At 50.4% G+C, this 23,361-nt stretch overlaps 1 protein-coding gene across 5 annotated transcripts; it reads right to left on the reverse strand.

Moving 5' to 3' along the window:
* Nucleotides 1-1,250: 1,250 nt before the first annotated feature.
* LOC100019123 (inosine-5'-monophosphate dehydrogenase 1) lies at nt 1,251-23,003 on the reverse strand. 5 transcript variants are annotated; one of them, XM_007504264.3, is made up of 15 exons: nt 22,795-23,003; nt 16,854-16,955; nt 13,379-13,427; nt 10,532-10,633; nt 10,300-10,374; nt 9,492-9,698; nt 9,259-9,346; nt 7,704-7,903; nt 7,422-7,512; nt 7,071-7,166; nt 5,056-5,199; nt 4,755-4,899; nt 4,229-4,372; nt 4,058-4,141; nt 1,251-2,161 (listed from the first exon to the last, which is right to left on the reverse strand). In XM_007504264.3, exons 1-15 carry the CDS (start codon nt 22,974-22,976, stop codon nt 2,140-2,142), a joined length of 1,731 nt encoding a protein of 576 aa, XP_007504326.1. In that variant the 5' UTR covers nt 22,977-23,003; the 3' UTR covers nt 1,251-2,139. The 5 variants fall into 5 exon arrangements, with proteins under 5 accessions (XP_007504326.1, XP_001372080.1, XP_056655653.1 ...); XM_001372043.5 differs by having other exon boundaries at nt 16,854-16,952; nt 22,795-22,995; XM_056799675.1 differs by lacking the exon at nt 22,795-23,003 and adding an exon at nt 17,508-17,691 and having other exon boundaries at nt 16,854-16,952.
* Between the last annotated feature and the right edge of the window lie 358 nt (nt 23,004-23,361).

Genomic DNA, 23,361 nt, shown 5'->3' on the forward strand with positions numbered 1-23,361 from the left:
ACAACACCTATGCATACACTACCCTCAAGATGCAGCAAGGTGTAATCTATAGGGATTCTTATGTTCATTTTGAAGAGGCTCAAAGGGGCTGTTTGCTCATGGTCACATGGCTAGGAAGTGGTCTAACCAGGATTTGAACCCACACCTCCCCAACTCCAAGACTTCATATACAATAAAACACTGACTCTATATACAAAGGTCGGCTTCCATTCCCATACTCTGGTTCATTGAGTGCTGCCAGCGTGGCACATTCATTAGAATGGGGAAGACCAAGTCCGAGGCTTCTAGCCTGTCTCCTTTTTATTTGCATATTTGTCTGAAAATCAGATTGTAAAGAAGTCAATATTTGAATGTGTGGGTTTATGCAAGTCTCACATATATTAGCCATGGAAGAAACTGTTTACAAATGTATGGGGTTTGTTTCTTTTTAGCCTCAGCCCTCTAGGGAAATTTCTAATCCTTTCTCTAAACTGGATCTTAGTTTCTCCTCTGCCTCTTTTGCACACTGAAATCATCCTCTTGCCTCCGGAGGAGCTGGCCAGCTTCCCAGGAGCCCACCCAAAGCCCATCTCTACCCATCAGCTTCTTGCATTAAATTTTTCTGCCTGTGGGAGTTGAGCATCCTTTGCCCACACAGAAAGGGAGTGCTCTAAAGGGAAAAATTCCAGGAGCTCTTCTTCTCCAGACACCCAAGTGTATTGGGAGGGGAGAGCTGGGAGCTAATGAAGCACTGGAGAGCATTGATTTGGAGATGGACTAGGGTCCCAGGCCTGGCTCTGCCACCTACTAACTGTAGGCCCTTGGACACTGACAAGGCTTCTGCCTTCACGCGAAATGAGACTGAACTAGATGAGCTCTGGGGCATTTATGGATGATCCTGCCCCAAGCCCAGCTGAATTAAAGTTTCCACCTTGTGTCCTGCGCCTGCAGGTGTCTGGGAACGGATTACCAACAGGCATGGTCTATCCTCCATCTGTGCCCAAGCCACAGCTTATGGACCTGGGAGTAAAGTGAGTTAAGGTTCAAACACTGACACTTAGTAGTCATAATCCTAGGCAAATCCCTTAACTTTCAGGTCTCAGTTTGCTCATCTGTAAAATGGAAGGGAGAAAAAAACTAGAATCAATGGCCTCAATGGTCCTTTCCAGCTTCAAATCTATGCTTTTTATGATCCCTGCATCTCAGGGATCAAGGAAGGAAATCCATGGGGCCCACGCTGTGACTAGGGACAGAGCAGGACAGCTAAAGCCTTGGAGACCCGCTTGCTTTTATTCAGCTTATTTAATACACAACAACACAACCGTGGCCCCAAAGTGTGCAAAGTTAAAGCCTTCAGCCGTGGCTGGGGATGAAGAGGGGGCTATGGGCTGGAGCAGCTAAAGAATGAGCCTGAAATGGGTTGCCTTCCCTCTCTGTAGTCTCTGCTCCCCATTCATGGGGAGGGTAGATTTAAGACCAAGTCCCCATGGGCAGCTCTTGAGGGACCAGGGGAAGGGGGCAGAGACCTCCCTCTGGCTGGTGGGGGGGGGTAGGGTGTAGGAGGAGGGAAGTCTCCAGGGGCTGAAGGCCCAATAGCCACAATCTGAGGAAGTGGACCGCAGCTGGATAGAGGTGGGGAGGGGGAGGCAGGGCCAAAGAGAGCACCATTCGCTGTGGGGCAAGGGGGGGTGGGAAGCACCCTACAGGATGAGAAGCTGGGAATGCTGGGGTAGGGGCCTTCCCTGGAGCCACCACCCTCTCCACCTCAGAGCTGGGTTCCTCAGAACAGCCCACGTTTGGAGAAAGGGAGCAGGGTGCAGCAAGAGAGACCTGAGGCAGGCACGAGTCCTGGGCAACCTGGGGCCTGAGGAGTGAGCTGCTCCTGGGAGGAGAGGAGCTCTTGGGTTTTCTCTAGGCCTCTGGAGAGAGCAGTCCTGGCTCAAGGGGAAGGCAGGGTGGGGGGAGAAACCACAGCCTCCTAAGGGGCCAACCCAGCTCCCTCTTCCCCTCCCAGGAGGGCAAGGGCTTGGGAACCCATAGTGCAAATCCAGGGGGGCCACTCAGGCCACTCAGTTACGAAGGGAGGCGGTGCCTGAGGGGGCCCCACGTGGGGCTCCTCCAGCCCCTCCTCGACCGCCGCCGCCACCGCTGCCTCCATCCTCAGTACAGCCGCTTCTCGTAACTGTGAGAGAAAGCAAAGAGAAGGCAGAGAGTCAGCATCCGTGCCCGTCTCCATGGCAACCCTGGTCCACCACTGCCAGAACAGCACCTGGATGGAGTTGAGGGCAGCAGAGACAGAGGGGGGAGGGTGGAAGATGGTAAAAGATGCTGGATTCGGGTTTTCTCCCTTCCTCCCCACAGTCAGATCCAAGAGGTGCCGAGACCAGGGACAGAAAAGAGAGCCTGATCCCATTCTGGCAGGTACCCTAACAGACAAGAGGGTTCAGAGAATTCTCTGTATTCCTTCCAGCGGCAGGCCCTCATGAAGGAGATGTGAGGAGGAACGCTGGCTCTGGGTTCTAATCCCATCTGATGCTTCCTGCTTGCGTGAATTTGGTCAAGTCATTTAAATCTCTTTGGGTCTCAGTTTGCCCATCTGTAAGCTGAATGGCTGTACTCAGACGGTCTGGGAGGCCCCTTCCAGCTCTAGCTCTGGGATGTCCCAGTCGGGCCTCATTCCTCCAAGGATGACACCTCACCCCCAGGGCTGGGTTCCCTCCAAGGCAATGGAAGGGCCTAAGCCTTGGTGTGCATGAATGGGACTGCTCTCAGAGGACCCCAGCTTTACCTGGAAGGGATCTCAGGGGCCATCTGATCCAACCTCATTTTACAGAAGAGGAAAATAAGGCTCCAGGGGATGATAACTATTGAGCCCCTGCATGGTTGGGACAAGGCCTTCCAAACACCAGGCACCGCCTGGTAGAAAGGATCTTCTTTCATGCCACTCACTCAAATGGCTACAAAAAGCCTGGCTCCTTGTGGTTCGGATCCAGAAGGGGCCCGAGGGGCCATCTGATCCAACACCCTCATTTTAGAGGCCTAAAGAGGTGTAGCGTAACCTAGGTCACCCAGGCAGTGGGTGACAGAACCAGGATTAGAGCGCAGGTCTCTATTCCAAATCCAGCACCCTTCCCACAGCCACTCTGGTCCTCTCTTCCCCTGCCATGCCCATGAGTACCCTTAGTGAGCTCCATTACCTCCCCCCTGCCCCTGACTCCAGGTCTAAGGGGGCACGGGGGCCCTAGGGCCATTGAGCTCTAGGGACAGCCAGCATCTAAAGAGTTCCCAGGAAATGGGTGTTTGTGTTTAGCTTGGACGAGGGGACACTGCGACGGTGCCCATCTGCCCACCTGGTTCTGGTGGTGGAGGTAACCAAAGAGAAGCAAGGTCAGGGTCATGTGTCCCACATTGTACCCCGTCCCACCATGTCCCCAGCACCCTCCCCGGCCCGCACTAATTTCTCTACTCTATTCTACACTGGGTCCCGGTCTTCGCAGTTACTTACATGGCAGAAAGGTATAGCTACGGGAGGGCAGGGCAGAAAAAGACACAGGTTAGATGCCCGCCTGGTGCCAGGGAAGGCAGGACCCCTAGCTACCCCCAAACCAGCCAATGCTAGGGCCACATGCCCTGTACTGCTACCAGCTGATAATGCCCCCACAGCGGGAACCACCCTCTTTCCCTCGCCCCTCCCAATATCAATACTATTCTCTAATTACCCTTTCTTGATGCAGTGCCCCTGCCCAAAGCCCCTTGCCAGTCTAGGCACCACCACCAGCAAGAGCCCAGCACCATTAGCCCACAGCAGCCCCAGCTCTCCTACTGCCAGCCACCAAGCCCCTGAGGCTGAGCCGCATCTACGCCCGGGTCGGTCAGAACTAAGTGACCATTTCCAGGCCCAAAGAGGATCTAATTATGGGAACATCCGGAATGGATGGATGGAGCCGATTCGAGGACTCACTGGGCCAAGCCTCGGAACTGAGCCGGCTAATGCCCGGAGCCTGGCCCCTGACCTTTGGGTCTGTTCCCACCTCCTTGATACCCCGTCCCCCGTCTTCTGGCCAGGCCCCACACTTACGAATGGAGGCCATGAACGCCACCTTCGATCTGCGCTGACATGGTCCGCTTCTCAAACTTAAGCTCTCCAGAGTACATCATGGACCTGGGGGGGCAGGGGAGGCAGGGCCAGGGTGTCAGAGGGATAAAGAAGCCAGCCCCCCCCAATCTCTCCCCAGCAAGCAGTACTGACCGCAGGACAGAGAGACTCCGGGCACCGATATCCTGGCAGCCGTGCTGGATGCCGGCGATGAGGTAGGGCACAAACTTCTGGATGGAGCCTTTGTCTTGAATGGAACCTGAGACGCCCTGTGCAACCTTCACCTTGTCCCCCTCGCTGTGCAGAGACAAGAAGTGAGCTCAGGAGCGGCCCTTCCCCACGTGGGGGCCAAGACCCCAGGGCCCCAGCCCATGCAGCATCTCCTACCTCCCCCAGGCTCCCCCATGCCCCACAGCCGGACCTGGGTGTCACCCCAACTACTTTCCAGCCCTCCCTCCCCCCATGTCTGAGCCCTTCTGCTCCAAATAGCTCCTCCCTGGCCCCCTCCCACACACCTCGTGTCCCCTCTAGCCTCCCTTCCTCTCCCTCTCAGGGGAAAGCCGCCCACTGTGAATCACCATGAGGAAGTGGGCTCCCTCCTTGCCCACAGCAACCACAAGCCAGGGGCACCCAGGACAAGACAAAGGGAGCAGGGGTGCCAGGGGATGGGAGTGCCCACCTGAAATATCTCTTCTGGCTGCTACTGCTCTTTTCCATGGCATCCAGGGAACCCATGCCACGGTACTTCTTGAGCCGGACCCCATCGGAAAAAAAGTACTCTCCGGGGGCTTCGGTGGTGGCCGCCAGCAGGGAGCCCATCATGACTGTGAGAGCAAGAGGGCCGTGAGGACCGGGCAGCTAGCCCCCAGACCCACTCCAGCACCCACCCTCCACCTCCCGTTCCAAACACACCGAGTCCTGAAGAAATGAACCTGCCCCACCAGTGTCTCCTTCCCCTCCTGCCCCACTCGGTCAGTCACCTGTGGAAGCCCCGAGGGCCAAGGCCTTGACCACATGCCCCACGGTCTGAATGCCACCATCAGCAATGACAGGGACTCCAAAGCGACGGGCATATTCTGCCACCTTGTATACAGCGGTGCCCTGAGGTCGGCCACATGCCATCACTGCCAGGAGAGGGGGATAGCAAAAGAAAGAGGTGTGAGGAACAGCGCGGTACCTGGAGTCTCTGGAGGCTCCATGCTGCCTCCATTTCAGGGCAGCTAGAGAGTGTGATGCAAGGAGCACCAGCCTGGAATACACAACATTCATCTCTCTGAATTCAAATCCAAGACTCAGACACTCACTGGGGACCCTGTTTTCCTCAGTTTCCTCCTCTATAAAATGAACTGGAGAAGCAAAGGGCAAACCAGTCCTGTATCTCTGCCAAGAAAACCCCCAATGAGGTCACAAAGAGTTGGACACAACAGAAAAATGACTGCAATGATATCTCGCCTCCATTTCCTCATCTGTAAAATGGGGTGATATCACAGCTCCCACCTCACAGGGCTGTGGCAAGGATCAAATAAGCTAATATATATAAAGTGCTCTCTGCAAACTTTGAAGCTCTACACCAATGCTGTATTTATTAACAACGACAATGACATTGGAGGAAAAGAGATAGAAACGTTAGGCTCAGCTACAGAGCCCTTTGCTGGCAAGAGTTCAGCCCATTTCCTAGGGTCTTGGGATAAGGAAAGGGGGGGAGCCCCCCAGCTCACCCACATATCTGTGGGGACTGGGTGGCGGTTGAGGACACGCTGCCACAACACAGAAGTATCCGATGAAAGATACAGGCCTGAGCAGGTAAATATCCCCAACCCCCTGGAGAGTAGCAACAGCATCATTACTGATAATAGCAGTAATAACTGGCTTTTAGAGCTTTATGGTTTGCAGGCCCTTTGGACCTGCTAATTCATTTGATCTTTACAAAAACTCCATGGAATAGGTGCTATTATTATTCCCATTTCCTAACTGGGGAAATGAGACACAGAGGTAAAGTGATTTTCTCAAGATCACAGAGTCAAGAAGGATCTGAGGTAGGATTCAGACTCAGATCTTCTTGACTCCACGTCCCCCCCTCTATCCATTTCTACCCAGCAGGACCCCTAAGTTCAAATTCTGGCTTAGATACTAGTTGTTCAAGACTTAACTTTCTAGGTCTCAGTTTACTTATCTGTAAAATGAGGGGGTAGGACTCAATGGCTTCCAAGGTCCCTTCTACTAATTCCTTCCCATTGGTAGTAAGCACTAGTGACCCCAGCCCCAAATCCTGGAGGTGAAGGGGGTGGCCCATAGCACCCTGTGTAAATGTCCAAGAAACCTCTCTGGGGTAGGTGGGGACCACAGATTACATTCTCTGTATTCCAAAGCACCAGTGCCAGATACCTCCGTGTCACAGGATCTTAGAAGTGGATGAGATCTTTTTTTTAAAGATGTTTATTGTTCAGTCATGACCTTGAGTTTTTCTTGGCAAAGATACTGGAGTAATTTGCTATTTCCTTTTCCAGCTCATTTAACAGGTGAGAAAACTGAGGCAAACAGGGTTAAGTGACTCAGTCCCTTAGCTACATACAAAGTGACCGAGACCAGATTTGAACTCAGGAGGATGAGTCTTCCCAACTATCCACTGCACTACCTATCCTGGAAGGAGTCTTAAAGAAATTGAATACAGCCCCATCATTTTACAGATGAAAAATCTGAGGGCTGGAGAGAAATGACTTGTCTGAGGTCACCTGGATACTAAGGATCAGTGTCAAAATTTAAACCTAGTTCTTTTAACTCCAAACCAAAGCTATTTCTCTCTTTTTTTTTAAATTTTACCCTTTTTAATTAACAAGCATTTGATCACCCATGCCCACCCCCAACCTCAGTGAAAAACAGAGAAAACCCTTGTAACCAATATTCAGGGTCCAGAGATACCCAATGCTATTACTATAATTCCACCATGAGGGATAAATGTGAGTAAAGGCAGCTGGCATGCATGAGTGACACTCACCTTCCTGGGTGATACAGATGGAGCCACAGCCCATGCCCACTCGAAGCCCATCCACACCTGCATCGATCAGGTTCTTGGCTTGTGCTGCTGTCACCACTGTGGGCCAGGGCCACAAGGACAATATGAGGATCTAAACAGGCTATTCTTGACCATGATGAGAGTCATTAAGGCACCCCCTTCCCCAGGAGAAACGCCCCATGGTCGGAGGGCACTCGATAAAGTCTGGGCACTGCCATACCACCACCCCATTTCTGAGGCCAACCCAAGGGCAGGGATCCAGAGGATGAAGGAAGAGAAGAAAGAGACTGAGATGGAGGGAAACTGTAAAGAAAAGGGGGACCCCAGACTCACCATTCCCACCAATCACCTGCAGTTGGGGGTACTTATGCTTGATATAGTGCACCATAGCAATCTGATACACCGAATTTCCTTGAGATGAATCCTGAGAGAAGGTATGAACAGGGAGCTCATATCCTCTCCTAAGTAGGGGAGTCTCCCCTTCCCTGGGACGTGGGCTTGTGAAATCCCTGAGCCCCAACTCCCAGAGGGATCCTTACCACTAAGTCACCCTCCCCCCAGACACAGCACCCACTTGCCAGGTGCCCCCTTTCAATGCCCCTGCAATGCTCTCACCAGCACAATGACATCAGCACCCGCCTGGGTGAGCAAGTCCAGTCGGTATTTGTCATCCTCCCGAGTGCCCACAGCAGCTCCACAGAGCAACTGCTTGTGGGCATCTTTGGAGGCCAGGGGATAATCCCGATTTTTCTTCAGGTCAGTTCGGGCAATGATGGCCACCAATTCATCACTGTCATTAACAATAGGCAGCTTTCCTAGAATGGAAATGTAGGAGTACGAGAAGTGGGCAAAGGATCATCAGAGTCTATTCTTACACCTAGGAAATAGAGGGTTTTTCTTTTGGGGGGGGGGTGTTGGGAGAGGGAGACAGGACTGAGAAGTGAGTTATTAGTTATGTTATATATAATATGTGCAAGTTACATGTAATAGTTATTATATTTGTGCATTTTATCACCAAAGATTGCCATCAAGATGGCAGCACACGCTGGGAACAGAGTTCTCAGAGACCAGGAGGAATAACCTGATTCTCTGCCCATGGGCAGGCTTATTCTGGGGTGAGATCTTTGAGCAAGGGGGATATGAATCTAAAGTCCCAGCCTAGGTCTGGGTCATTCCTTTCCTAGAGGACCTCAAGGCCTACTCGGGAATCGTCATTCTAGCACCACAGACAAGGCACTCTCCTTGGGGCCTTGAAGGGTCCACGGTCAGGCCAGGCTCGTGAAACAATAACATATTTCTATAGAGCTCGAGTGCTTTAAAAATCTGGAGTCTACAGTCTGGGGAATGACTAAACAAGCTGTGATACATGAACATTACGGAATACTAACATGATGTCAGAAATACAATAAACAGGATGAATACAGAGAAACACTGAACTTGTATGAACAGATGCAAAATAAAGGAAGGAAGATGCTCTATCCAATACTCCAGCAGTGTGATGGAGACAGCTCCTCCTGCTCCCTTGGAGGGGCTGCCGTGGGGAGACACTGTATACAAACTTCAGATTTTTTTCAATGTGCTGATAGTTTTTACTGATTTTTTTTCTTCTTAAAAGAATTCTTTCTTATGATACGAAATGCTATCCAACTTCAGAGAAAGAACTATTGGGAGTTGTCTTTCACATCCTGGTATTTATGGTTTTATTTGGGAGTTTTGGTTAGGTATGAGTTTGCTCTTAAACTACTGAACGATATGGAAGTGTTTTGCATGACAATAAAAATTAAATTTTAAAAAAAGAAAGTCTTTGTTAAAAGAGATGGTTCTCAGGAAGTGGGAAAGGAATGGATATAGGGGGTAATGTAGGTGATATAAAAACAAGAGATGCCCATAAGAATCCATTTTTAAAAATGGATTAAGTCCAAAAAGTTCTTCACCTCGATGAGCGACATGCCCCTCGATGCACCCTTAGAGACCCTCACCATCTGGTACTGGGCAGAGTTCAAATTTGTCACTGTTCCAGGAAAGGCCATTGCTGGCAATGTTACAAACAAGAGGTAGGAGCCCTCCTGCCATGCTGGCTGATGCCCTTCCAAGGGGCACCCCCGTAGGAGTAAGGGGACAAGTTAAAAGGGGTTGGCATTGCCCTGTGGGGCTGGGACTCTCCTGGTACCTTTTTTGCTGCGCTGGAGGATCTCGTTGGCCTCCTTCAACGTCACACCTGCTGGTGCCACGACCAGATCATTTCGGCCTGTCATTACCTGTCAGGGGAAACAGCAAAGAGATGTTGCAGGGTGGCTAAGCTTCCCTCTCAAGGGCTCTCTTCTGGGCAGGAATCCTTCCAACCCCTGCCTTAACGGGGATCTTGCTTCAGGTCTCAGGGGCCCCTCTGCCTAACTGGCACACCTCACTGAGGTACGTGGCGTGGTCCTTCTCGGCGAGGAAGTCTATGTCTCGGGAGGTTACGATGCCCACCAGCTTGCTGCCCATGGCACCTGTCTCCGTTATGGGGATGCCAGAGAAGCCATGCCTCATCTTGGCCTCTAGAACATCACCCACTGTGTGCGAGGGGCTCAACACCACCGGATCTGTGATAAATCCCTGCTCGAATTTCTGAGGACAAGGAAGAGATAAGGCAGGAATGGATGAGGCTGGAAACAAGCAGGAAGAACGAGAGTAGAATGGACCGCCAAATGAAGCCATTGCCCAGACTCTGCCCACCATCAAGTCAACACCCACCGGGCTAGGATACAAGCCAGCAAAGCTCAGGCCAGACTGGGCCCAAAGGCCCCATCTCCCTGTCCCCAATCTTTGTTACACAGAAGGGTAAGAGCGGCCAGCATGCTAGAGCGTGACACCTAGCAGAAATGTATGTGAAAGGAGTTAGGGGTACCTGGGGGCTCAGTGTATAATAGGGAGGGCCAGAGACAGGAGGTCCTGGGTTCAAATGTGGCTTAAGATACTTCCTAGCTGTAGGACCCTGGGAAAGTCACTTAACCTCAATTGCCTAGCCTTTAGTGTTCTGCTTTGGAACCAATATTTAGTATCAATTTTAAGGTAGAAAAGGGTTTTTTTTTTAAAGTTTAAAAAAAAAAGAAAAGAAAATTAGTGAAAGTTAAGTAGGGATATGTCTCATCGGCCATACATGGAGCAGACAAAAGCTGTTCTGTTAGCCAGGCCTCGTCTAGGGTCTCTCCAAAGAGTCAGCACTTACCTTGACCTTGCGCACCTCATTGGCCTGGAACTCAGGAGTACAGTTATGGTGAATGAAACCAATACCACCCATCAGCTGGAAGGAATGGGGAGCCAAGTCAGAATTGGCAATACAGTCCTCTCCACACCACTGAGCAACTCAGTTTTAATTCTTCCAGTGAAAAATCCAACTGATTACACCCCTACCCTCCTGCCTCAAATCCGCTCCTTCCCCACTCCCTGTGTCCACTCACAGCCATTGCAATGGCCATATCAGCTTCAGTGACAGTGTCCATAGGAGAGGAGATCAGCGGTGTCTTCAGAGTGATTTTCCGAGTGAGGGCTGAAGTCAAATCCTAGAGGCAGAAAAAGCAGGAATTCAGGGGAATGGAGAGGAGGGAGAAAAAGAAGGGAAGTCTGCTTTGAGGGTTTGAGCACAAGTTAGGGAACCTCACCCTTCCCTTCTCCAGAATATCAAACAAATACATGAAAAGTGCCAACCAGTATTCTGTCTCTGAGGACAGAGAGGAGTGGTACGTAGGAGGGCAGAGGGTAGTTGTTAAGCTAATGGCATACCCTGAAATACCCCTAATTGTCCCTTGATATTGTTTTTTAATAAATCATCCATAGGTTATGTTGAAGAAATGGTATAAAAGGTGTCATCAAGGAAATGCAGGGCTCAAAAAGAGGAACCAATCACAGACAGAGATCCAGGGGAATGACAGAAAATATTCCACAGGTAGGAAATGTGAAGAAACAAGCTGAGGAAGGGCTCCAGCATTTTGAGGGGAGCTCTTGTAGGAAACTGTAGTCACTGCACATAATGAGTAGACAAGGAGGGGCCATTGTAGATGAGTTAGTTCACAGATCCACCGAAGTATGGGAGAATTTATTTGCTTATTTAATTTTCTTTTTTTTTTTAATTCCAGTAACAAATCTACACATAAGTTTTCCAAGGTTACATAATTCATGTTGGTATGGGAGAATTTAGATGGGTGATTTTTTTGTATCTTGGACTAAAGAATTCCATGAGTGTACATACATCCCAACATGTAAAATATTCTTGTCCTTCTGTAAAATATAAGGTCACGTGGCTTACCAGTTAGGGCTTACCTCCTGAAGTCAGAGAGACCTGGGGTGAAGTCTCACCTCTTATGCACTCTGTCTGGTCACTTAAGTGTCCCCAAGCAATTGTCTAAGACTAGAGATTGCAGAAAGGCTCCTGATATATAGAGGGAAGGAGATTCCTCCCCAAGAACTCCTTATGCCAAGATGACAAATTTGGACCTCCCAGAAAAGCCAGTTCTATTAATCCTAAAAGCATACTATAGGATAGCAGAAAGAACATTCAAATATAATATATCATGGTCAGGTCAGAGAAGGGCTTTCAGGATGGAGAACCTTGGCTTGGAATCCTGTCTACTACCCATTTGTCCTTCCTTGGGCAACTGAGTAGTAAAATTAAAAAGTGGGACCAGATGAAACTAGAGGCCCCATCTACCTCCAAGTCCTATGATCCTATCTCTTTCAAGCTCCCAACTAATCTATGACCCTGGGATTTAATGAACAAACTTGTTTGCCTTCACTCTGTCCAAATAAAGTGGGATATGGCAAGACATCACTCCTCAACTTTCATCAATTCTGGCTGAAGAATCTCGTTCCTCTCAAGCCTTCCACCTAGGCCATCCCTTACTCTCAGGCACCTTGAGGATGTTTTGGCTTTTTGTGGGTTGTTTTCTGTTTTTGGTAGGGGGAGGCTCACAGTTCTTTACTCCTTACTTGGCTCTGTCTCCTTGAAGGGCAGAGCTGGAACAACACATCTTCATTCCACTTTGGGAGTCCTCATCAGAATTCCTGAGCCAATATGGGAAGGGTGAGGATAGGGGAAGGAGGGACAGAATACGATTCTTATAACCAAGTAGTAATGCTCTAAATTGACTAAATAAAAAAAAAAAGAATTCCTGAGCCAAGATGGTCCTAGCCATCACCTCCAGGGAAGCCCAAACTGCTAATACCGATCTACTCAATGGGTGAATTTGATTAAAAGAGCCCAGTCTCTTTAGGCTTCCTCATCAACTCAGCAGGCTAATGGAATCCATCAGTCCCACAAAAAGCATTTAATTAAGTGTCAGGACAGAGCGTTAAGTATGGACTTTTGTCTTTGAGGAACTTTGTGGGTAGGTGATCTGTATTCAGCTGACTCATTCTAATTGTGTATGAGAAGGGTGAGAGAGTGATTAGGTCACCAGATATCTGTATGTATTTCTTTCTTTATCTATTGCTGTGGGAAGAAGTTAGCTAACCAACCACTCTTTACCGGCTGTAAGAGCAAAAAACTTCATCATCACTCAGTCAAAAAACTTCCTGATTAGCTTAAGAATTCGCTTGGAACTGGAAGGGCCAAATGAGTCAATCAGTGAGGTACCACAGGTGGAACTTCCTCTGCCAAAACATATAAAACTTTACAGAAACTTAACAGTTTTAGACAGTTGCTGGGAGCTAAGTAGGTAAGTATGTATCAGAGAAAGAACTCCAAGACTAGCTCTCTAGCCTATGGCACACTGCTCCTGTCTAATTACCTTACCATGGCACACTATAGCTAAATCCATATATTCTCTTTTTCCTTATAAATAAACCCTAGGGGGAAAATGTTCTCTCAAGGTCTAGAATTCAGCAAGACTCGGGTGAGCAGGACAAAAGAGAGGCTGGGGCCGGGGCCAGACACCCAGACATGGTGACAGTGCAGAAGGAAGGAACAAGGCATTAGCATTTAAGAAAGTAGATCTTTCTGGATGTAAGGAGCCAGGCTGGTGCAGGGCTCCGGGAAGATCCAGGAGGCTGAATGCCAGGGATTAGGGGAAGTCTAGAAGGTAAGGAAAGATGAAAGCCTTTAGAGCTAAAGGCAAAAGGCCCCTGGACAGGGTCCAAGCGGGATAGATGTTGTCTTGGTAAGACAATGGAGTCCTTAGGAGACCTAAGTCCTAGCATCACGGATGCAAACACCCTTTCCCTTTGGAAGAGAAACCAAGTGGGGAAGCCATGAGTCTCCTACTCATACCTAAAACAAAACCTGCAAACCGACCCAAAAAAGAGGTACTTACCACCTCATCAGCTGTGAAGTCTATGAATCCTGGCAGGATCAGGAAATCACTGTGGAGATACAGATAGGTGATGATTAACAAGAGGGGAATGGAGGCTGGAAGAAAAGAAAGTCTTTACAAATGAAAGTCACTCTTAATTTTACTAAGGTCAACAAAATAAGACCCCCCCCCCCTCCCAAACACCCCTTGGCCAATCCAATGCCTACTGCCCAGAGAGTGGATGTCAAGAACTAAAGAGACAAAATGGCATTTGTGGCTGGCAGCAGCCACTCTGTCCTTCCCTTCCAAGTTCCATTAGGCTTCAGGGAAGGCCAAGTCTAACTACTTATAAGGCCCAGAACTGTTTGGCTTTTGCCTGATACATAATAGGTGTTTACCAAAAGCTAAATAATTACTGAGTCAGTCAATACACCTTTACTGTTTATTGTCCCCCAGTCAGTTGAATTGTGGAATTGCTATTAGTTGCAGAAGGGTGCTATGTGGAATGCCATGGGAAAGGGTGGCCAGCACAGGAAAAATAGATCATACAACCCCATATAGATGGTACCACCTTTGTTCTTCACTGTCTACAATCTGGGAAGGAAGGAGGGAAAATAACCCAAGGCCAAATTTACCTGAGACCATCTTATATGGCCTCTAGATCTATGGCAATAGGTATAATTTTTGTCTGAACCTGGGAGGCGCTCCCTGTACTGGGGGAAAACCCTTTCACCCAAGGGGATCAGCAGTTTTGGATAATTCATGGCCTGGGAGAGTTTCCTGGGGACCAGAGGAGGTTAGAAATGACTTGCCCAGGTGGACACAGCTGGCTGGTATCAGAGCAGCACTTGAACCAATATAAATGTAATATAGAAATGCTTTCAGGCCCAAGAAAACAAAGTTAAGAGAACAGGACCAGAGTGATATGGAGGAAGGAATTTTGAGTATGTTTTAGGAAGAATGGATTGGAAGGAAGACAAGAGATCATTTCAGACAGCTGGATCATTTCTCACTGGTTGGAGATGGTTCGGGACATGTGGAGCAAATAGATAGCAGAGGAGGGGAAGAAGGGAGAGGGTAAAATGCCCCAAAGAGTTTAATTTCTTAGATCAGAAAGTCCAGGAGAGCCACCAAGCCATACAGCTATAGGGCCTCCAAGGAGGAGGGGAAGAAGGGAGAGGGTAAAATGCCCCAAAGAGTTTAATTTCTTAGATCAGAAAGTCCAGGAGAGCCACCAAGCCATACAGCTATAGGGCCCAGGGCAATAGAAACCTAACAGAATACACAAGTCTGCCAGACACACCCAAAAGCAAACCCCCAGAGCCACTCCCCAAAGGACTAAGCAAAGTGGCATGACTCTAGCTGTGCCACGTCTGAGAGAGGTGCCACATCAGACTAAAGAAGGAAGAAAGACAAGCACCATAGTCATAGTCCCCAGGCCCACAGTTCCCTCATACCCAGGCTTACAGGTACTAAGGCTAGAAAGCTGAAATTTAGAGGGGCAGGTGGGTCCCTAAACCCCCAACCCAAGCAATCCCGGCAGTGACAGCATTGCTCCTCCTGCATTCTTTTTCCAGGCTGTCTCCCTGGATTGTCCAGTTTAAACTCTTGCCCTGTTTAAGTCTGAATTCTGGATGTTTTCAGGAAGAACAATACACCTCACAGGATAAACAGGGACTAAAGGAACAGGGGAATCCTCAGGCTTCCTTAGGATCTAGGGAAGGGAAAGACCCTAGCCATGGTATGGGGATGTATCCAGTCTCCATTAGCTCTTGATTCACAGTTATCCTATCCATCCTCCCACACAGAGAGCCTAGATCTATGGAACACTGGAGGCCAACTAGTCTAACTCTTTCATCTTAAGGATATCCCACAGCTATTAAGTGTCTGAGTCAAGATCTGAGCCCAGGCACTTCTGCCTCAAAGCCCAATGCTCTATCCACCATTGTGGTTAACAAAAGGGCCCAAATTCCCAACATTTAAAATTCCCTTCCAGGAAAGCACAGGAAGGATCCACAGAATTATCCTTAGAAACAGGAGGGATCTTGTGGGTCATCTAGTCCACTTTTCCTCCATTTTACTCATTTACGGGGACTGAAACGAAGGCTCAAAAGGTGACTTTGCCTAGGGTCGGGAAATGAACCCAAGCCCTCCAGTTCCAAATCCCTATCTCTTCCCATTGCACAGATCAAAGGAAGATGGCACTGCGCTATGCTGAAGAGTAGAGCTGCCTTTGCGCTTGTGACTGCCCCCTAGAGGCAATGATCAGGATTCCCTGAGGTCACTGAGCTCGGGAGGGCCCAAACCCATTCTGAGGGGCACTGAACCCCATTCCCCATTAGGGGGAAAAAAGTTCTGGTGTTCAGCAGGACTACTGGGCAGAAGAAGGGCCTAGACTGGCAAGTAGGGTGAGACAAGAGGAGACCACTTGGCTTATTGGCTCCTTTGGCCCCAGGCTCCAATGCTTCTGTCTGGCATGTGCCTGGCCCTGCAGCCAAGTTCCAGGGCTGGTGCCAGGCCTGCGGCCAGTCAGGCAGCTGGAATTGGGCCTGGGGAACAGAAAATGAGCCGCAGACCAAGAGAAAGCTGCCCCCTTCCCCCACAAACCCAAAGCTCAAACAGAGAAGGCCAAAGGAAAGTTGGGGACAAAACTCACATGGCTGTTCCCATCAAAGTGAGCCTGAGTGCCAACCTGTGGGGCTGCTGAAGCTTCTGGGATAACTGAATAAGGAGGGCAGGGTTGGGAGTGCAGGAAGGCAAGGGGGACAGAGGCCTCTCGGAGCTGCAGCCCCTTCCTCTCCGGCAGAGGATATACCCCCAGTAGATGTCCTGTCTGGTTACAGGGACCCCTCCACCAACAGCGTGGCTTTGGGAGGGAAATGCCCAAAGCAGAGCTGGGGTCCTTGACATCCAGGGAAGGAGGCACGCCTGGAACAGGGGGACAAGGAGAGCTCAGGAGTACTACCACTGTTCCTCCCACAAGAGAGCGAAAGGAACCCACATGAGGAGGGAGAGGCCAGTAACCGTTCCATCCCTTGGGATCTGGCTAGGCAAGTGGGGTCCTAGAGTCCAGGGATCCTAGGGGATCTTCAGAAACCCTGAGGCCTGCAGAGTTGCTGCCACCTGTGTATCTGTACCATATGGAGAGCCAGGCGCCTCTTTTGCACATAGTAGATGCTTCATAAACGTTTGCTGACCTGACTGGCCACAACTGGGAAGGGAGGGTGCTCGGGGAAGGGGTGGAAGGCACATGTGGGCAGGGATGCCTCGGCGCGCCCCTCTTCGTCCATCCACTTGCCCCCAGCGCCCCGGGGTCAGTTAGCGGCCAGCAGCAGGGCCCCAGCGTGGGAGTGGGGCCGGGATGCTGGAAAGGGAGGGACGAGTGGGGAGGGGGTCGCGGTCGTACCCCCCCCCCACGCCCGGCTCTGCGGCGGCGCGGAGGGGAGGTCCCCAAGGGGCGCGGGCACGCGGGCTTCAGGCCCGCGCGCGGACTTACTTGTAGGTGAGGCCGTCGGCGATGGCGAAGAGCTGCTGCGCCGTGAGCCCGTCCTCGGGCACGTAGCCGGTGCCGCCGCTGATCAGGTAGTCCGCCATGCTGCTGAGAGACACGGACAGCCGGCATCAACGCCCCGAGCGCGCGCGGCCGGCCGTGCCGCTGGCGTTGCGCCCTCCCGCCAGGCCGGGGGGGCTACTGCTGCTGCTGCTGCTGCGGCGGCGGCGGCGGCGGCAGCGGCGGCGGACAGGCTGTGGGCGCCGCCCTCTCTCCTTCCCTCCTCGATCGCGGCCGCGCCGCACAAAGAAGCCCCGGGTGCCGAGTCCAGGCTTGGGGTGGCGCGCGCACAGCACAGGCTCGGGGGCGCTAAGAGGGCACGTTGGAGTGGGGAGGGGACAACGACGAGGAGAAGGAGGAGGGGGCGGCGAGTAGGGAAGCGCGGTGGAGGAGGAAGGCTTAGAGGAAGGGGTTGAGCCAGCGCCGGGGACACGCCCCCTTCGCCCCTCGTCCCGACCCGCCTTCCCAGCCCCTCCTGCGCGCGCCCTGCCCACCCCCACCTCCTCCCACCCTCTGCAGGGGGCTGTTTGACCAACCCCAGCCTACCCTACGCTCGCCCCACCCCCGCTGGGGTCCTCTCTAGCCAGGTCTCATCCTTGCCTGAGACCGATCCGGCCCGCAGCTATGGGGAATGAGCTCAACGTCCGTATTCTCGGCGACGACGCTTTGGACCGGACCCTTTTGGACTTGGGTGGGGCAAGTAGGGCAGCTACTCTCAGGCATTGCCCATAGGGGGCTGCAGAGCTCACGCATCTGGACCCTGAAGCCGCTCCAGCCCCAGGGTAAAATGCAGTGTCACCAGGAAGGGCAAGATGATTGGGGAGGTGAGACGGAGGAGCTCTTAAATTAGAGAGGGGAGTAGGATTTGGGATTATGCCTGAGGGTTAGGCCTTTGATCAAACATTTCCAGATTTTGGAGTGGCCTTCCTTCTTCCAGTAGAATGCTATATGACCAAACCACCAGATACAAAAACGTCCAATTATGGATCAAATCCAGATTGTTGGACCTGGATAAAATATGGCCTCAGACACCCAACCTCTTTCTGCCTCAGTTTCCAAATGTAAAGTGGGAATAATAATAGCACCTATTTCCCCCAGTGGTTGTGAGGATAAAATGAGATAATATTTTTAAAAGGACTTTGCAACCCTTAAAGAGCTCTATAATTGCAAACTATTAATAGAATCAAGAAAAGACCTCCAAATTCAATCCCTTTTTGAGAATTAAGCATTTTGCCCAAGGTATCCCAGGGAGGAAGGGTCAGGGGTGAGATTTTAACCTGACTAAAGCCCTCACTTGGCCCCTCCTGCTCTCTGTGGCCATGTTAACAATGATTCTCAGAAAGAGAACACATCCAAGTTGACTCAGAGCTAGGGTTCTTGTCTCTTTGGCCTGACCTATAATTTTCATCTAATTAGGAACCTTCTGGGGCAGCTAGGTGGCACAGTGGATAAAGTGCTGGGCCTAGAGTCAGGATGACTCATCTTCCTGAATTCAAATCCAGCCTCAAACACTTAATAGCTGGGGGACCCTGAGCAAGTCACTTAACCCTGTTGGCCTCAACTTCCTCATCTGTCAGATGATCTGGAGAAGAAAATGGTAAATGGCTCCAATATCTTTGCCAAGAAAACCCCAAAGAGTGGGGCACGACTGAAAAAAAGATTGAACAAAAGGGACTTTCTATCCCAGGGATTCCTATTGATGCGTTTAGGAACCTTCTCTGTAACGTATGATCCAAAGACTAGAACTTAACAAAAGCGAAAATTTAAGACCAAGGAAATTTAAACCCAGGTCCTCTGGACTCTAGGACCAGCCCTCACTTCATTATCTAAGGTTTCTAACTTCATTGTGGACCAGATGATCTCCTTTACTCTTCCTAATCCCCACTCTCCCCTTGGAGCACCTCCATTCAAATCTCTGTTACTTAGTGCTTGTCTGCTATCTGAAGTCTCTTAAATTCTGAGCTTTACTCTCCTCACTGAAAAATGAGAGGGGGTTGGGTTAGATGACTCTTGAGGTCTCTTTCAGTTCTAAATCTACATGAGCTTTGGGAGAGGAAGAAATGACAGAAAGGACCCAGGCCCATCTGGATATGATCATCCATCATGCTGGCCTGGGCATATTCAGAACAGTACTGGGAATCACACTTTAACTCTAGTGAAAGGAGAGGTCTCTTGCAACTGCCTCTAGCAGATCTCCCAGCCCTGGGAGGCTCAGAGTTTTGTTTACTCTGTGATGGTGTAGTGGTAGTGTGATGGCAGAAGGTTCTCTGGGGGAGTCCTGGCCTCCAACCTGGGATCCTCCCTGGGATGCCCAGGCTCCTATTAATGATGCCTCCAGGGAACCTGCTGGGAAAACACAGGCTCTTCCATCTGTGCAAGGTCAGAGTGGATTGGGAGAGGTTGCTTGGAATTGATCTTAGGTACTAAGGGAACCTAAAGCCCAATTAGATCATAGATGACAGGAAATGGAAAGCTACCTTAGAAAAGCATTAAATACAACCCCCTCGTTTACATCTAAGGAAACTAGAGGACCTTTGAGGTTAAGGATCTCAGAGGTGTTTTACCACCTTCCATTCAGGCAATAGACAATATTAGGCTTCCCAGAGCTTTTAAGCCCATTGCTCACACACTCTGTTATCACTTGGGTCAAGAAGTTTGCTCCTGAGAGTCCTTAATTCACTGGCAACCCAGTGGTCTTATGCTGATGATTATCTGGGGCCAAGACCAGGCTGAAAGCTTCTGCCCCTGGGGAAAAGGAGAGGGGCTGTAGAGGTTTGGCATGGGGGGAGGGGCAGGGAAATGGAGTCAAAGGATCTAAATTCAAATCCTAGCTCTGTTATTTATTGCCTTCATGATAAAAGATAAGATAGGAACATTTATATAGTGTTTACTATATGCCAGGCACTGTGCTAGGCAATTTACAATTATTTTCTCATTTAATCTTCACAACAACCCTGGAAGGTAAGTGCTATTATAATTTCCATTTTATATTCATTCTAATTATTATTATTATTATTATAGTAAAAGTTAATGTTTATATGGGATAGCTAGATAGCCCATTGGATAGAGTACCAAGCCTAGAGTCAGGAAGACCCTAGGTTCAAATCCAGTCTCGGACTTTTCCTAGTTATGTGACACCAGGCAAGTCAATTAACCTTGTTGGCCTCAGTTTCCTCAACTATAAAATAACCTGGAGAAAGAAATGGCAAATCACTCCAGTATCTTTGCCAAGAAAACCTAGAATGGGGTCACAAAGAGTTGGACATGACCAAACACCAAAAATGACTACCCACATCTGGAAGCAGCTCTTGTCTCTTTGGCCCCTAGCCCAGCAACCTGACCAATGTAAGGGTCAGAGGCTGCTCATTACTCTAAGCTTCTGGCTAGTCTAAACTTGTGGTTTATTTCTGCCCTTTTCCAATAACTCTGCTAATCCATGATGTTCTCTCCACCCTCTTCCTGACCTCCAGCTGCTTCCTCCTTGGGAAAGGGAAATCAAGATTGCCCAACCCAGAGCTGTCTGTCCCATTATCTTCAACCAGAGAGTCCAGAAAGGGCAAGGAAATAAGAGAGAGCTTTCCCTAGGACACAGAATCTGGCTTGGGACAGAAGTATGGAGTCACAACATTGGAGCCAACCATCTCTGGGGCAAAGGATGCCGGAATTGACCTTATGGATCATTTAGGTCATTTCCCTCCACTTAGATCTGAGTTTAAAATCCTGCTTCAATCACTCATTAGAAACTGTGACCGAGGTTGAGGGGACATGACAGAGGATAGACTCTAAATGAACACTCTAATGCAAATACTATCAACAAAGCAATGGGTTCAAATCAAGAAAACATCTAATGCCCAGTGGACTTAGGCGTTGGCTATGGGGGGTGGGGGGGGGAGGAAAAGAAAATTATCTATGTCTTTAACGAATAATGCTTGGAAATGATCAAATAAAATATATTTAAAAAAAAAAAAAGAAACTGTGACCCCTGGACAAATCATTTTACCTCTTTTGGTTCTCTCATCTCCAAAACGAGGATAATAATAGCACCTACCTCATAGAGTTATTGTGAGAAGAAAATGAAATTATATAAGTAAAGTGCTTTGTAAACCTTAAAGTTCACTCTGACTCTTAGCTCTTATTTTATAGAGGAGAAAAGATGAGAAATAAAAGCGCCTACCCAATGATACACAAATACTAAGCAGCAGAGTGGGAATTCCGCCCCAGGTTCTCCAATTCTAAATCCATTGCTGGTTTCCCTAAAGTGCTTCTCAAAGAGAAAGGTTTTCCCTTTTCTCCTAAAGTGGATATTGGGCTGGAGCAAAGGGGAAAGGGATAGCTTGGAACCAACAGTTCCTGGTGTGAAAGCTAAAGCTTCAGAGGTTCTTTCCAGAAGAAAGAAGCAGCTGCTAGTAGGGAAAATTTCCTCCTTGGGGCAAGAAGATATCTCCAAGAAGGGCCTTAACCTGAACTCAGAAGGTGGAAGAGTGAAATTAGTGCTGGCCTTGGAGTCCAAAGATTCTGGTTTAAATCCTGGTTCTGCCTTATATTAGATGTGTGACCTTGGGGAAATCACTACACTGAGACTCAGCTTCCTCATCAGTGGATTGGAGATAATAATACAAGAGCTGCCTGCATCATAGTCCTATATAAGCTATCTATAAATATTAAACCATCCTAGAAGTATGTTATTATATCATGTAATAATAATAATTCCCCAGGAACATCTCCGACTTCAATACCAGAAATAGGTACTAAAACTGCTTCCTGTAGAAGCAGCAGACCTCTGTGCACATAAAGGCTTCCAATCACCCCTCACCCCAAGAGTGGCTTTTCCCCATCCCCCAGGGCTTTTATTAACAGGATTTCGGGGAAGACATCCCGGGTCACCCAAATCACCCGGGGGAGGGGGTTGGGGCTGAGTGTGACAGCCTGGGGCTATTTGTCGGGTTGGGGGAAGGGCATGCACTAGAGGTTAAGCTGTTAAAAGTTCTTACATAAGCACCCCGTCTCAGAGCCAGAGCTGCCAGGCTAATTCCCCCAGAGACCCTTCCCCCCACCCCAATCCAGCTGCCAGGGTCACCTCCCCAAGCTGCTGAGCACCAGCAGATGGAGCAGGCGAAGGAGTCCAAATCCTTTGGACAGGAAGGACAACCAGTAGGGTTTCCATTTCAGGCTGCAGATAAAATCCATAGATTAGCTGCTGTCTCCTTTACAGCCCATCTCGGCCAGGTCCCTGCCTCCTTAGTAGACAACCCCCAGCCCGGCAGAAGGACCCTGACTGCTTTTGTCCTCCCCCAATCATCCTGAGCAACAGCAAATACTCCCGGAGCTCTGGCAAATGCATCCTACCTGTTGATTGGAGGAGGTGCGGGGTGAAGAGAGGCATGGTGAATACTCAAATACCGCCCCCCCCTCCCGGTGTGTCCCCGGCCATAATCAAGTCTCTGCTGCCTTCGATGCCCATCTCCACTAAGCACCCCCCCTTCTGAGAATGGATCTAGGGAGAGGGTCCCCAAAGAGGTCTGAAGAAAGTTTGCACCGCGTAGGGATGGGAAGGCGGGTAAGGGTAAGGGAAGGTCCCGGGAGGGAACGATCACTCCACATGCCTCCATCCCCCCCAGGCCCTCCAGACGGAGAAGGAAAAGGAGTTGTAGCCAAATGGTCCACCACAACTGGCCCAACCCCCAGCAGAAACCTAAGGTCGCATTTGCATCCCCACTCGTAGTGTGCCAGCGGAGCCGTATTTGGAGGGATGGAGTTGGGGATGAAGATGACAGCAGGCGGGGAGGTCTCCCTCTTCCTCCTCCCCAGGTGATAGGTCCCCTCCTGTGCTTTAGGGTCAGAGTCGCACCCCCACCCCCCGCATCCCAGGCCCCGCCCCGGGCGTCACCTCTCGGGTTCATAGCCAGCCTGCAGCAGGCGGGCGCTGTACCGCTGCGCCGCCGTCTCGTGCCCCGGGTGCTGTCCCCGGGCTCCGGGCTCCAGAACGGCCGCCGCGGCCCCGCCTCCCCGCAGCGACCCCGGCCCCGGGCCGTGCCCGGGCGGCGGCGGCTGCAGCAGCGACACCTCCATGCGGCCGCTGCAGCCTCTCCACCTCCCGCCCCTGGGCGGGGAGAGGAGCCCCAGCCAAATCCCTGGGCCCCGGGAAGGGGCGGGGCCCGGGAGGGGAGGGGCGAAGGCGCAGAAGAGCGGGCGGGGGGAGGTGGTGTGTGTCCGCAGAATGGGATGCAAGCTCGGAACCCGACCGAGGCATGTCTTTCCCGAGATCTCTGAACGGAAACCGAGGCACAGACATAGGAGACCGTCTGAAATGGAGAAAGGAGAACCAGCGGATGCCGACTCTAGCTTCCCCCGGAGCAGAACGCGAGGATCGCTTTCCCTTAGCTGGCCCCATTCTATGTCTCTTCCCCGCCTCTATATTCCTTCCAAGCTTGAGAGCCCCCTCCCCACCCCACCC

This window comes from Monodelphis domestica, chromosome 5 (assembly GCF_027887165.1).
Source record: "Monodelphis domestica isolate mMonDom1 chromosome 5, mMonDom1.pri, whole genome shotgun sequence".
Taxonomy (NCBI): domain Eukaryota; kingdom Metazoa; phylum Chordata; class Mammalia; order Didelphimorphia; family Didelphidae; genus Monodelphis; species Monodelphis domestica.